We start from the raw sequence: 16,517 nt of genomic DNA on the forward strand, positions 1-16,517 counted from the left end.
CACATGTTTCAATATTTTGACCATACAAACGATCACCTCTAGTTATTCTTTTACATAAACATGGTTAAATGCTATATGTGTATATATATATATATATATAGAGAGAGAGAGAGAGAGAGAGAGGGATAAAGTCGGGATTGGATCAAAAATATCTAGCAAGGTAGCTTGAGATGGACGGTGAATTGTATAATGCTGCAATTGATGGATTAAGCGACCACAATCTAATTGGCAATGCAGACAACATCAGATCCAGTGGCCAAAACAACACTATTCTTCATATAGCAGCTATATCTGGGAAGCTAAGGCGACTTGAAGAAGATGATTATCTGCTGCGTTTTCTTTACGAGCAAAACAATGAAGGAAACACTCCACTTCACATTGCATCAAAATTAGGGCATTTGGAAACTGTAAGAATTCTAGTGGAAATGGCACGAAAGACAGATGTTGAGCAAAACAAGAGGCTATTGACCATGCAGAATAATGAGAAAGACACAGCGCTCCATGAAGCTGTTCGCCATAATCACTTGGAGGTTGTTAAGTTACTGATTGAAGAGGACCCCGATTTGGCTTCCATAGTAAACGGCGAAGGAGATTCTCCTCTTTTCATGGCGGTGGATAGATGCCTTCACCAAGTTGCCCTGCATATCCTAAACAATGCTCCAAAGTGCTCTTATCAAGGAAGGAACGGCATGAACGTCTTGCACGCAGCCACAATTCGCTCCAAAAGACGTAAGTATATCATCACTGACTAATTGATCCCCTATGACATTAATTTCTTTTCTTTTATCCTTTCATACTTTCCCATATTTACTCTTTTTAATTATAAAATATATTTTAGTTTTATTGTTGAAAATTTTGATAGTTTTCTGCATTTGTGGTATATATTATTTTATGTACAAAATGGAAAATATTTATTTATTATTCTTTTTTCTTTATATATATGTAAATATAATATATATATATATACATGCATATATATATATATATATATATGTATTCATAGTTCACATCCACTTTAATTAATAGCACTTATTAAAAATGTTAATGGTTACATTTTGCATCTTTAGCTCGCTAAATGGTTTTTTTTAATGGAATTTCTAAGTATTGTTTTCTTGTTAAATGATAAATCACACAATTTTTTTGCAAATTTTATTAACATTTTTTTTTTGTAATTTCACTGTTAATTACAAGTATTAGCCTGATAGATATTATTCGCCATCCTTATAATCTATAACAACATATAATAAATTATTAATTCTTTATATTATTTCTATTTGTAGTATCCACCATAGATATTTAATCATACATATGAATTGAAATCATTTATTTGTAATAAGTTTTTTATAAAGGAAAATTTTCATTTAAATTCCTTAATTTTTCCATAATTATATTAGATCCTACGTTTTTGGAAAATCATTATTAAAATATGAAAGTTCCTTTAGTATTCTAAATCTATCAAAGTAGACTAATTATTACTCTTTACTAATTAATTTAACAAAAGAATGTTAAAAATGGACATTTTATAATTAACTAATAATATTATAAAAATATAATTATGATCTTTAATGATTTAAATTAACTAGTTTAAATAAATATGATGATAATTTTTCAAAAATATAGAATTTAATTATAATTAGGACAAAAAATGAAAGAGTTTAAATAAAAGTTTTTCTTTGACAAATTTATTTGTAATAATAATATTTATCTAAAAAATAAGTTCTTTATAAATTTTACCATTTTCATTTTTATCAAATTGTTATAAAAATTATTGCCGTTCACATTTTTAAATTCTAAACATACAAAAATCAAAATTTATAATTTCATTAAAAAAAAAAAAAAAACAAATTTTGCTGAAAAGGACCATATGTGAATGCCACCAATATATGAGTTTATTGGTAAAAATAAAACCACTGAACTATTGAACTATGTATTTGTAAGTTGGACCTAGTGATAAAACCAAGAATAAACTTTCCATCCGAATAAAATTTTCATTCCTCCTTATTGAACTAAAGATTCTGTCCTTTTCCAATATCCCTTATAGGTCCTGTATCTTTAACTTGGGCAGAGTATGGTTCACTAAATTGTGGTTTACGGCAAAGTTTTACGATTTTGCTCGCTTATTTACTGCGAAGAACTATCTTATGTAGACTTTTTTGCTCGAGTAGACTTGACATCGCAAAGACAGGTAAAAGCATTCTTTCCCTTCAAGACATAAATTCTTGTTTCATTTGTCGTTCTCTTCCATTGCTAAAACATTTACGTTTAGTTGCATCTCTCTCTCTCGCTCTCTCTCTATATATCTATATATATATATATATTGATGTTAGGGATAGGAGATTAAAATGTCCACTCGGCTCTCCCCACCAAAACCTTATTTTATATAAATCGAGAATATCAAGTTGGTAGGAAAATTGAATGTCATGTATATATTATATAATCAAATTTTATGCAGATATCTGCATAGTAAAACTTATATATATATATATATATATATTAATTAATTTTTTATTAGATTTTTTTTTTGACTTTTTTATCCGTATCTTATTTATATGTCATTTAATCTTTTTAAAAATTGAGATTTAAAAATGCATTTAAAATTTATATGAATCATGATAGAGTTTACATAGATCCTCTGTCCCCATTTGGTGTTTCTTTTTCTGTTCTTTCAATTAAAAGTGAACATGTATAATCTAAAATGTAAAAGGAAACATAAGTTTTATTGTCGTTGGTTTCTCTTCCATTATGTTGTTTGCCCTTTGATTTTCTTTAATGTTTTACTTCATCAGTTAAATTATCTATATATAAATTTTGTTGGTTTCATCAATCTTAAATCTACTCACAATCTTCACATGCCGATCCCAACCAATGAGCAGCCATATCTGAAAAACCACAAAAGAAATGGAAACAGAGAAATAAAGGGGAAGAAAAAACCCACCATACAGAACATTGATGTAGTAACTGAGAGGGTCATGCCACTAAATGTCCTAAAATTATGTGATTGATTTAGTTTTAACCATGGTCCATGAGTGTGAATTGTGTGATTAAAAAAATAAAAAAACCATGGTATGCAATACAGAAAGAACATAAACGATTTGCAAATATAGTTAAAAAGTAACTTGCAGATTCAATTATGAGAACTCAAAAAGCTAGGAGTTAGAAGTAAAATATTGTGGGTTGATAGAAAAACAATGCAAAGGTTGAACGGAAGAGAAAATGACAGTGAGGAAATACTATTCTCTAAAAAAAATTTTAAATGAGGTGGCAATCCTTCATTGAGACAGGAAAAAGGGTTGTGGAAGAGAGACAGAAAATCTGCATCTTGGTAGAATTTATTTTATCATCTTAGGATTTTAATTTTTTAATTAACTTATATAAAAATTTAAATACGTTTTTAAATCTCAACAATTAAAGATACAAAAATTAATCAGTAAAGTTTTAATGAAAAATCTATTAAAACATAATGATGAGAAAGTGAGAAAGTGATTGATATATATATATATATATACACATATAGGTGGGTTGCCTTAATTAACTTCATTGTTTGAGTTAAAAAAAAAAAATTAATAACTTTCCTTATTTGCCCTCACATTGAATATTTCTCATGTTTTTTTATGTAAGGTTAATAGAGTCCAAAAGCTTTTAAAATTTTGAGTTAGTGTATTTATGAATTTATTCATTCTATTTGTAGGCTTAGCATGGTGGTAAGAACTATTATGAATACATATCCATGTCTTAGATTTAGCTAGTTCTAAGTGAAATCCTCCTCCTTAAAACTTTCAATTTTTCTCCTTTTTGTTGATGTATAATATTAAATCTACTCCCTAACTATTTAATTTTTATTTTATTTTTTTAAAAAAGGGAAATATTTGAACTTAATTTGTAACTATTTGGTTCTTTTATTTTTCCATATTACTCATGATCATGAATGGTCATTACAAGACCAAAAATCAATCCTTCTTAACACTTGGAGAGAACACCTGCTAAGACAAATATTTCGAAAAAAAAAATTGCAATAATTAAGAAAGGGGTTTATTTATTTTTTTTGGGGTTCAAAATTTAGAAAAAGTTGCTTCACTAAACTTGTGTAATGTCTTGATTAAAAAAAAAAAAAAAAAACCTTAACTTGCGTTAGTGTCGTATTAAACTACAGTATTAATATTATTCTTAATAATGTTCTATTAGGATTATGCTCTAATGTAAGGTCACTATGATATTGATTATTAAGGGTGTCATTTAAAATAATAATTTAAAAATAAAAAGTTAGTTTGACAGACGACAATTCGTAATACTTATCATATTAATATGTTCTCAACATAATTAGGTGGGATGTATGCTCACAACGTGTGAAAATTCATTATGCCATTATGTTAGAGTTCAATAATTAAGGCACATAAAGATCAAATGCACTTTACTTCCTTCTACTTTTATTATTTACATCAAAAGCCTAATGTTTTAAAATCTTTCAATTGAGCCCTTGATTTTTAATTGGCAATATTTCATCTTGCTTCTTAAGGTTTTCACAAATTACAATTTAATATTCATAATTTTAAAAATTACAACTAACATCTTTACGAGGGATGTATATGATATTTAAGAGGTATGAATGGAAGAACAAATAAAGAAAATTAATGACTTTTAAAATTGGAAGAGAAATTTATGATATTTTTTAAATCAGAGAATAAATCAAATTAAAACTTTGTTTTAGAAATAGTAAGGGGTGCGAATGATATTAATTGGTGTAGTGTTAATGAAACAATTAGGAATATAATGACTTAGAAAGGAGATTTATGATATTTTTAAATCATAGGGATTCAAACTTTATTTAAAATGAGCTTCTGGAAAGATGGATGAAATTAACTCTTTTCAATTTTTTTTGCAATATAGGAAATTGTAGGAAAAAGAGCGGTCAAAAATTTCCAGTTTCGCTGCCGTTCTAATAAATGAATACTTCTTTTATTATTTTAGAGAGCCAAAAGTGATTGTTGTAACTAAAGGCAACGCCCTAAGCCTTTTTTCATTTTTTCTTTGTCTGTCATTTTTGTATCTTTGAGGCTGCAAAAATAGAATCTTTGGCTGCCATTTTTACCACCTATTTATATGTTATACAAAATAGTCAAAAAGTGGATGCACGTATCCCTCTTTCAGTTGACCATTAAACAATTTTTTAGTTCTCTAGCTGTTGCAAACAAAATAAAAATTGAAGATCTCAATTGAACATTTTAGCCTCCCTTCAATTGAAACGATGTAAGTTAGATGGGTAGTGAAGTGCATTTGAATGCATATGTTATATAAATATATACTTTCTTTAACTTATTAGCCCTTATCTACGATTTGTCGGTTCCTATGTAGATTTTGGGCTTCAGATTATGGAGAAACTTCAGGCTTTAACACTAGAACAAGCTGATGACTTTGGATGGACTCCTCTTCACTATGCCGCACATGTTGGCAATGAGGTGCTTGCTGAACGATTTTTGAACAAAGATAGGAAGAACCTTCCTTTCTCCAGGAACAAAGAAGGCTTGTCTGCCCTTCACATTGCAGCAAAGAAAGGACATGGTGCTGTCATTAGAGTGCTGATGGAAAGTTGTCCAGAAGTTTGTGAGTTGTTGGATAAGCACGGTCGGACAACTCTTCATATTGCGGTGGAAAGTAGCGAGGAAATGGTGGTGAAATTTTTCCTAGAATGGGCCATGGCATTTCAGGATCTTATAAATCTGAAAGACAATGAAGGAAATACAGCTTTGAATGTAGCCGTTACTGTAGGAGATTTCCATATTTTAAGAATTCTTACAAATGACTCAAGAATTGACAAGCGAGCTACAAACAAGGACAAAAAGACATTTGTTGACATAATTCTATCAAACAAGAAGCTAAAGGATGCTGAAATTGTAAGTTTTCTGGCACACATACGAAATAGAACCATATATGAATGCATGGCTTACATCATCTAATTAATATGCATATATAACATAATATGACTCAGATTTACAATAGAGAATATTTGATGGTATACATAATACATCATTAGCCATATATATATATATATATATATATATTCATTGCTACTATATTTATATAAAGCAATTGGATCGTTGGATTTATAGTTCATTATTCTTGAAAAGAAATACTAATATTTATGTAATTTCAAAATTTTCTTTTTCTTTTCTTTTTTATGGAAGAAATGTTTTGGTTTAGGGTCATTATTTATAATGTCAATATATAGTTAAATTATTTTATGTATGTATTTAACCCCCATAATTTAATCATAGTGTATCTATATATATGTTTAGTGTTGTAGTACTTCTTGTCTCTATGCTAATCTTCCTTTCTGAAACCAATTATAATACTGGTTAATTTCAAGCATCCAAAGACATGTGTGCTGGCATTAGTAAATATTTTCAAGCTAATTAATATAATTGAAAAGTGTAATGGATTATGTACATGCATGTGGTCCAGTTGAAGATCATGATGAGTTTGGAGATAGAAATTGTTTTACCACCACATTCTGAACAGAAAGTGGACACAAGAAAAATGAATGAAGCTGAGAGTAAGGAAAAGAAAAAAGATGAAATACAAGTTGAAGAAAACGAAGAAGCCGACTGGAAACAGCTTGAAAAGATGGTAATGGTATCATCAGACAAGAAGAAGCTGTATAAAAATGAAGGACATTTTGGAAATATGGTGAAGGATTTCTCCAATGTCAATTCACTGGTATCATCAATAATAGCTGCCGCCACTTTTGCGGCCCCTTTCGCAATGCCCGGTGGTTACAACGACCAAGGGCTACCAGTTCTCTACCAAAGTGAAGCATTCAAATGGTTTCTATTTTATGATCAATTGGCTTTTGTTGTATCTTCTAGTTCCTTGTTGTTCCACCTTTTTCTCGTGGTTTGTGGAAGAATATTGGCAGTCACTATACTCCCAGTTGTTTGGACAGTATATGTTACAGAGATCTCACTTTGCATGATGATTCTTGCTTTCGAGCAAGGTATAAAGACAGTCATCCCTAGAACAGAAAACCACAACATCTTCAAGGTCAACTATTATGTTCCTGGCAATGGTATTAGCAACTTGTCTACAGGCGTCCTCTTCTTGCTTTTTTTTCCTTTTATGTTACTGCTCGTGTTACTAGCAAAAGCCAGAAGATTTGAGCCTCGCAACAGTGTCAGAAGTCGTTTTGGACTCTGGAGTTGAAACATTATAGTTAAATTCAAATTGCATATCAATGTTGGAACTCCCTATGTATTGTATTTGCTATGCTGGATATTGTTAAGTACTTCCAATGAACTCCACTATTAGTTTTATGATAATTAGCGCTGCCTTCAATTTGGTTTTAATTAATTAATAATGCCTTTTTTTTTTAAATTGCACTTTTTTTTATCTAGTTTGGAAAAAAAGCGCTGCAATTTCATAGCAATTCTAATTAAGATTGTCGAAAAAAATTAGAAAAAAAAACCAAAGAAAAGACCGAGAGGAAAGAAAATTTAAAAAGAAACGATATTTCTAAAAAGAGAATTAAAATTTATTAAATAAAAGCACCAGAAGATGTTGAAATTCATATTTGAGCAAATGCAAAAGAGAGTGAACGAATAGTAATATTTTATGGAATGAATACTTCACACTTGTATTGATACCATTCAGTTTTGATTGTTTACAAACTTACAGAATATTCAAAACTTTGCACTTAGCTAACAAGACTTTTGAAAGTGTTACTTATTATCACCTTGCGCTGTTTTACATACACATCTTGTTTGGGCAAAAAAAATATCATTTTTTTAAAATTAATATTTCCAATTTATTGGAGTATTATTATTGAGAGATTAATTAATTGGGAGTGGTCCCACATTAATTGAAGATTAAATGGTCATGCAATTGTCACATGTATAAATTGAGATTTTGAAGTTGGAGTTTCGGCAAAATGTCACACATTGAAAGTGCATGAAGTATTTGGCCATTTTCTCTTATATAAATTGAAGCTCCATTGGCTTTGAAGTGATCTCGACACATCTCTACTACAGCTACAAGACCTTAGACTAATTAGTTTATTCTCTTTAGAATTTACTTTCTCTAGTTTATTGTTCTTAGTTGTTTTTAGTTGAAATTTTGATTTTAAAAGTCCTTTAATCATTAAGGCAATCGGATCTTGTAAGATTATTTTTGTTCTCCAATAATCAATACAATCGTTTGAGGAGTTTAATTCATTTGGTGCACTTTTTTTTTTTATTTCTTTGAACTGTTACAGGTTTGAAATGGCATGCTCGCAAATTTAGGAGACGACAGATTGTTGAAAATTTTCTGACTTTATTCCAACATGTCTTTTTGGCATGTCCGATGGGACTACACAAATTTTAAATTGAAGATAATGATTCAGACTCGATCAAGGTTTTTGGAGTCCGACACCCGTAACAACAACAAAGAGAAAGAAGTTGGCAAGACTCTCGATTCGATAGAGATGTCTACCCATGAGTCGATCTGTTAGCTATCCCGAGATCTGAAGGAAGGACAAAGGAAGATGGAAGCATATTAGGAGACTCACCAACAATGCTGGAAGGCATTATGAATTTGTTGCATCAACAATTGCAAGTTACTCAACCCTCGTCGAGTGGCGCAAGGCCATTTACTGGGCAAGAATAATAGTTGCAGGCCTTTTCAGCCTTACTTGAAGGTAACATGGCAAGAACCGATGCACCAGCTGTTCCAGCGAGAACAAATGGAAGTAAAGGAAGGATAGTCATGCCAGAACAACAACCTTATATTTCCCTACCAGCTCGGCACCCAATTTATGGTGGAGGACCAACCAAAAACCAAGGCCAGAATGTTAGAAATGGCCGGGAAGAACAGATTGTACTAGCCTTTCAGGCCGTACCACATCTAGTGCGGGCTTTTCAAGCAGCACCTTATGGCATGCAGGCCCCTCAGGCCGCAAATAATGTTAACAGAGGAAGGGCAGACATTCAGCCCCATATTTTGCCACCTGTCCAAAATCAAGGTCATGGTGGGGGGCATGCTAAACAATTTGGCCAAAACTTTCTATATGGCCAAAATGAAGATCATCACCACCAGGCCGACTAGCACGGCCCGACATGGAGACACGAGCATAATGTCCAAAACTGGATACACAATGGCCAGGGCATGGATAGGGAGGCCGTTGAGACCATCATCCAGGAAAAGATCGGCCCTGCATTCAGAAGAATTGGCCGACCATCCTATAAAAGGCCTTCCCTAGAGGCTATTAATCGGATAGAATTTCCAAGGGGATTCAGGTTTCCTGAATTCACCTTGTTTTTGGGTGAAGAGAATCAATCCACTGTGGAGCACATAGGCCACTTCACTATTCAATGTGGAGAAGCTGTGGCCAATGAATTCTTAAAGCTCCGTCTGTTTGCTAACTCTTTGACAGGTTCTGCTTTCTCATGGTACATCAACCTGCAACCAAACTTGATCCATAGGTGGCAAGAATTAGAGCAGAAATTCCATGAACAATTTTACAGGATTGAGCAAGAGATCTCTACGGCTGATTTGTCACGTTTGCGTCAGATGGAAGGAGAATCAGTGGAGAACTTTATTACTTGGTTCAAAAGGGCAAGGATCAGATGGCATCTGGATATACCAGAAAGAGAGTTTGTCAAGCTAGCCCAGAGTGTATTGGGTTATAATCTTCGGAAGAAGTTTGACGGGACGGAGTTTCATGATTTGTTCGAGATAGTTTCTCGAGCATCCAGATATGAAGGTATTTTAAAGGAAGATTATCAGAGGAAGAACTCATCTCGGGGATCATACTATAGAGATCCAAATACGGAGATTTATTCGGTCGAAGTTGGAGACCAAGGAATCAAGGATGTCTCCATCGAAATCGATGCTACTGAGGTAGTGGCCACTAGGCCATATGTATGCAAAGCTTTAGCTAAACCAACAAGGAACCAAAGGATTCCTCATTTGGTCATGGATATAAAAAAGAATTGGCTCGAGCTAGAAAAGGTTTACAGTTTTGACATATCCAAAGTTGACTAAATTTTTGACTATATGTTAGCCAACAAGGTAATTAAATTACTTGACGGCCATGTTTTATCCCCAGCTAAAGAAACTAAAAAGAAACTGTACTACAAGCGGCATGGTATGTGGATGCATCAAACTGTTCATTGTGTAGTGTTCCGAATGCAATGCAAGCTCTAATCGACAAGGGCACCATAAAGTTTTCGGAAAAAGGAAAGGATGTAATGAAGGTTGATAGCAATCCTTTCCCATTGGCCGAAGTGGATATGGTTTCGGCCAACATTGTAAACTTGACTAAACCTAGAGTTAAGGTCGAGCTAGGACAATCCTCATATGACAAAATCTGAAAAAAGAGTATTCGACCAAAGTGCTTTGTACCCGCTGCAAACATAGAGTTGACGATGGAAAGAAGCAACCTGGAGAGATATGTGAGCAAAATGTGTTAAAGTCACCACCAGAGAATTACAGGCCTCATAGTCCAAAGTCAGTATTCAAGCGCTTAGGACCAAAACTGTGAGATGGGCATTGGAAGTTGAACCATCAACACCAGGGGGGCAATTTGACTCCAAGCTCACATTTTCGAAAGATAATCGAATAAGATTGGTTTCTCATAAAATTGAGAAGCTGAGGACATTTAGGCCACCAATTACAGAAATAAGCCACTAGTACTGTGCAGAATATAAGCATTATTAACCGCTCACCAGGGCTCAGAAGAGACGAATGCAACGACAACATGTTGTGGCAAGGATATTGGTACAAGAAGCAAATAACCACAAGAAGGCTGCTGAAAAAGGGCCAGTGACAATACTAACTCAACCTAAAAATCACAAAGGCAATGTAATGAAGGAATTGAAGTCACATATCTGCGATCGGAAGGAAGATCAGAAAACTTAATGAGGTTGGCCGAAACTACTGCTAAGAAAGTGGTCATCTCATCTGAAGTTAGCACTTTAGTGGTGAAGAATTATGCAAAGAGATGGGTCAGAAATCAAAATGTTGAAGTCCCATTATGCTCAAATGACATGGACAAAAATCTAATGGAGAAAGACATACTTGTTTCTTCAATTGGCAAGTCTTCAATAGTAAAATTTGGAATTATGGAAGAAGTGATGGTCAACATGGTGGTCGTCCTGTCTTTATCATTTAGATCTCGACCTGGTCAGGAGTGCATCATATGAAAGGATGGTCATTTGGTTGGAATCACAACCTTGAAGTGTAACAACCCAGTCAACTTGTATGGGATATTATCCGCTTTGGGCCCAATCCGCACGGTTTTGTTAAAACACATCTCAAGGGAAAGGTATCCACACCCACTTATATGGCATGCTTCGTTCCCCTTTCCAACCGATATGAGATCTCACAATCTACCCCCCTTGGGGCTCAGCATCTTGGCTGGCACACCAATCCAGGTCTGGCTCTGATACCAACTGTAATAGCCCAGTCCATACGCACGAGATATTGTCCGCTTTGGGCCCAGCCCTCACGGTTTTGTCAAAATGCGTCTCAAGGGAAAGGTATCCACACCCACTTACATGGCATGCTTCGTTCCCCTTTCCAACCAATGTGGGATCTCACATGAAGGATGCTCGAAAATGTTGCAAGATGTCGGATCAAATGTTGGAACAAGTAAAGTTAAGTCTCAAAAACTCAAGTCTTGGTCGATATTTATCTTCACTAGAGACAAGCGCTCTGTTTATTTCTAAGAAGATTCCTACTATCAGGGAAAGTTAGCTTTGTTTCCAAAAAATAGAGGATGGAAATTTGTAAAAGTTGCTCTGTTTTTTAAAAAACAGAGCATGGCAATGTGTTATCATTTGACTACATGCATCTTGATGGTTGTCTTAATGAATATAACTTTTCCAAAACTAAGATGACACATACTATAACTCTGTGAAATAAACAATAGGATCAAATGGTGCTGGATATAAAGCTATCACATGTTCCAAATCATCCAAGTAACAAAAGGAAAGAAATAATATAAAGAAGCCTAATCAATTTTACTAACAATACCATCTTAATTTCAACATCCCCTCTAGCTCCTTCATGTTTTCTTCACAATTTTAAACCCTCTGGCCCCTTCATGTTTTCTTCACAATTTTAGTACAACAATATCAATTTTTAGTACATGATTCCTTTCACTAGAAAAAGCACGTTGGAAATTTAACCAACATTGAGGTTACCGTGACGGTGGCCATGAATGGAATATTAAAAAAATTTTGTGCTTGTCCAGGGGAGAGTACTGCCTTTATACCTTACTTAGAGGCACACATCATAAAGACAAGCAAAGCACTAGTTAAACTGGTTTTCACATTCATTGTGAAATAACGGGTAAATAATTTTCCAAATGCTGTTGAATTAAATTGGATGAGAATGGAGAAAGTGGACAGGAAAAAAGCCAGTAGATCATGGACAATGAAAATTGTGAATTGTGTTCTCCCTTTTAAAATTGTAATTCCCCTAAATTTCAAGCAATTTCCAAAACATTTTTCCCCTCAATCTCTAACATATATATATATATATATATATATATATTATATATATATATATATATCAGTTTTATATTCTATATATATATATATATCAGTTTTATATATTCAACTACCTTAGAGCCACCTCAGAGCTATTCAAGTTCAAACTGGGTTTACGTCACGGTCAGCTCTTCCTCTTTGTACAAAATCATTGCATGTTTGGTACGCTGGATTGAAGAACCACAGACAGGGGGCGGAACAAACAAAGTGTACTATGGGGGACCATTTAATGCACTTGTTTGCACTTTGACAAGAAGAGAGAGATAATAGTATGGTAATACAATATAAATATATATATATATATATATTTTTTTTTCTGTTATTTGAGTTTTAAGACAATTTTGAATAATCTTAAAAGAAAATTTATTTTTAGATGGTTTTTATTTCCTTATTGATTATAGAAATACAAATAACATTGTTACAGTGTATTTAGGTAGCAAAATGGGATATAATCCTACAAAATAAAATATTAAAAGCGAAAGAAGAATCAAATTAAAAAAGTAAACTAATAAAAAAAATCTAAAACAAACAAATTCAAACTAATGAATAGCCAAAACTAATTGACTAAAATAATATTAAGCATAAATACTTGTCATATACAACATAATTATGTTACGGATATGAATTAATATATAAAATCTAAACTGGTAAAAATAAAAAAGTTCCAAAGCTGGAATAAGAAATTTTAAAAGAAAAATTTTTGTTAGGTAAGTTAGTAATTTTTTTTAATGGTAAATACTTTGTTATTTACAACATAATTATGTTACGGATATGAATTAATTATGTATTATATATATATATATATTTATATTATTATACTAAAGTATTTACAACATAATTATGTTACGGATATGAATTAATTATGTATTATATATATATATATATATTATATTATTATACTTTTATTCCTTTCATTTTTACCAAATTAATTATGAATTAATTAATTTATTTATTTTTGCACTTAAATCCACCCCCCCCCCCCCCCTTATCTTTCACTTTTTCCTTTTCTGTTTTCCTTATCTTCTTTTATATCGTTATTCATCTTTATCTTTATTTTTTCCTCTGACTCTAATTATTTATTTTTTCCCCTTTAGATTTGTTTCTTTTTTCTCTTCTTTCAAAATTTTTTTCCCTCTTGTTTATTTTTGTTTCTCTCGCTCTGTTGCATAGATGCTTGTATTGTTTTTCTTATTCTTCTTCTTCTTTATTTTTTCTTAGTAATATGACAATTATATTATATGGAAAATTTTATTCTTCTTCTTCTTTATTTTTTCTTAGCAATATAACAATTATATTATATGGCAAAATTTTTTGATGCCTAGTATTTACAAGTTTAATAATTAATATTTAATAATATAATAAGTTAATTAGTAACATTTAAAAATTATTAGATAAATGACTGGTATAATTTAAAAGATTGGCTCACATTAAGACTGTAACACCCCGTCCCAAACAACATTGGAATTTTCTTTACGTTGACCGAGGTTGATCGGGTTTGATCGCCATTGACCGAGAGGGGTCAAAATTTGACTTTTTGATCCGGATGGAATTTCTCTTTGACCGGGGTATCTTGCAAAGTATACATCGACCTGAGTCCATAGACTAGTAGCAAGTTGAAAATGGAGCTACCTTTTGAAAATTATGGGCAAAACAAGTTGATATCTAAACTATCCAAGGGGTGCTGGAATTGACTTTTTATTCGTACAAAGTTGAGTTTTGACTCATGTATGTTATGAAGTACTCGTCAATGCAAGTTCATAGACTAGTGGCACGTCCAAAACGGATATGTGGTTTACAAGTTATGAATCTGTAAAGTTTTTTTTAAAATATTGTATTATTTAATACTATTTTATATATATATATATTTTTTTTTTCTTTTTCTTCTTTTTTCCTTTTCCCCCACGTGGGAAAATGCCCCCACGGGCTTCTTCTTCCTTCTTCTCCTTCTCTTTTCATTTCTCCTTCTCGTCAATCTCTCTCTCCCTATTGCATCTCTTCCGGCCACCGTACGGCTACACGCGTCGGACGGTGTGGTGGCCCACAGTTGGATGAATCCTGGCACCCAGTCATCGATCGATTGGTCGGTGGATGTGCCGGGATCGGCGCCTAAAGCCGGAGGTCGTTGAGGTAGTGGTTGGCCAGTTTTCTAGCAGCCACCGGTCCCGTGGTTGGTCCTTTCCTCTAGATTTCCGAGCCGTTTGTGAGATAGAAGAGGAGGAAGTTCGGCCGAAACCTTCCATCCACTTTTCGACCACCTGTGGTTAAGTTGAGTCCAACGGAGGTTGGTAATGTGATCCTCGTTTCATTAGCTTTCCATAGATACCTTATTTACGAATTTTGGACACCGTTTGTGTTAAACCCCTCGGGTATCGGGTATTATTTATCCGAATAAAATATTAATTTATTTGACTCTGTGTAATATTGTTATTTTAGGAGCATGTCTGAGTCGTAGAATTGATCATATGGAGGATCTTGGTTGGATAGGGTGCTCAAGGTGAGTGACCTACCTGCAAACTTAATTTTGGGTGTTTAATTATAAGTATTTTGTGATAATTGATTATTTGAAAATGTGATATTTCATGTGTTAATTGTTTAGTAAAATTTTGTTTGGAATTTTGATGGCACAATTTAAATAAATTGAAATGTATATGTGTATTAAAGCATAATTTGATTTTGAAAAATTATGGAGATTTTATTTTTATGAAATTCAATTTTAAAGAAATTGTGAATTTGAATTGCTGTTGAATTTAATTGTGAATTTATTTGTGTTTAATAAAAATGTATTTATATATTGATGAATTGTGAAATTTAATTATATTTTGAATTTTGAAGAATTGAAGGAATATTTATTTTAAATTATTGTTAATTTCATTGATGGATTTGAAATTGATGGAATTTATGCGATGGATTTATGACGATGATTTATAAAGGAATTGTGAAAAATTTACGGGTTTAATTGGATGGAATAAACCCGGTAGTATTTATGAGATTTTGAGATTTGAAAATAAATATATTGAATTTTATGATTTTTCGATGCACCATACACGTACTGGTGTTCTGTATACATGGATATAATTAGTGCGCAGGTGGATGTGGTTAGTGTGCAGGTGGATGTGAGTAATGCACAGGTCATTTATGGGATTGTCCTGTGGTTGCCATGGTCGGGAGGCCTGTTTGCAGTGGCGTAGTGGGACGCCACACGACCATATGCCTGTTTCTCTCTTTAACCTTCTGTCTGGCGGTGCTTGGGATGCTGGGTACCGTTGGTGCCACTGGTATATAGTGGGTGCATCATATGGTTTTCACGATATGATTTTAGTTATACAATATTTTATAATTTTATTTAAATTAAAATTTTTTTAATAGTGTTTTATAAGTTACATTGTTTTGGTATTCTAAATTGAGTTCTATTGTTAATTATTTGGTTTTATTTTATTTATTTAAATATTTCTTGGATCATTTTTGTTAAGGTAAATTTTATTGTGTTTTCGTATTAATTAGTTACAATACTTTATTCCCAATTTAATATTTGTCATTAGTCTTATTTTTTATAATTATTTCCCACTAAGATTTTTGGATTATTAATTTATTCTCTTTTATTTGCAAATTATTAATTAAATATTTTCTGGATTTTTAGGGCATAAAATGTTGGATTTTGTGAAAATGTTTTAAAAAGGAAACTTTTCCAACTGAGTGAATTGTGAGGGTTTTAAGGGAAAATATTATTTTTTTAACTACCTATTATTTATTTACTTATTTATTATTAATCAATTAACTAAGTTATTTACCCTTTATTATTATTATTGGATAGTAGATTGGGTCATTCACTGAGATGATTAGCATTTCATGTTTTTAAATTCTGTTCCCTTAGGCCCAGGCTAGTCGACGTTGATCGTCCGGGAGCGAGCTCGACATTTTGGTTCATTGCTGAAAGTGCAAGAGGCTTTTTCTTTCCTTTCTATCTTGTATTATTTCTTTTTATCTTGTATTGTATTA

At 32.4% G+C, this 16,517-nt stretch overlaps 3 protein-coding genes across 3 annotated transcripts in view; 2 read left to right on the plus strand and 1 right to left on the minus strand.

Moving 5' to 3' along the window:
- The window catches only part of LOC107412847 (nascent polypeptide-associated complex subunit alpha-like protein 1), a 444,693-nt gene that overhangs the window by 303,722 nt on the left and 124,454 nt on the right, over nucleotides 1-16,517 (minus strand). The window lies entirely within an intron of this gene.
- LOC107412783 (ankyrin repeat-containing protein NPR4-like) lies at nucleotides 171-7,204 on the plus strand. The gene is made up of 4 exons (XM_060819555.1): nucleotides 171-729; nucleotides 5,350-5,888; nucleotides 6,457-7,035; nucleotides 7,133-7,204. The coding sequence occupies exons 1-4, from the start codon at nucleotides 171-173 to the stop codon at nucleotides 7,202-7,204; spliced, it is 1,749 nt and encodes a 582-aa protein (XP_060675538.1).
- Nucleotides 9,133-10,011, plus strand: LOC132804980 (uncharacterized). The gene has a single exon (XM_060819556.1). It carries the CDS (start codon nucleotides 9,133-9,135, stop codon nucleotides 10,009-10,011), a length of 879 nt encoding a protein of 292 aa, XP_060675539.1.

The sequence above is a fragment of the Ziziphus jujuba genome, chromosome 8, assembly GCF_031755915.1.
Source record: "Ziziphus jujuba cultivar Dongzao chromosome 8, ASM3175591v1".
Taxonomy (NCBI): domain Eukaryota; kingdom Viridiplantae; phylum Streptophyta; class Magnoliopsida; order Rosales; family Rhamnaceae; genus Ziziphus; species Ziziphus jujuba.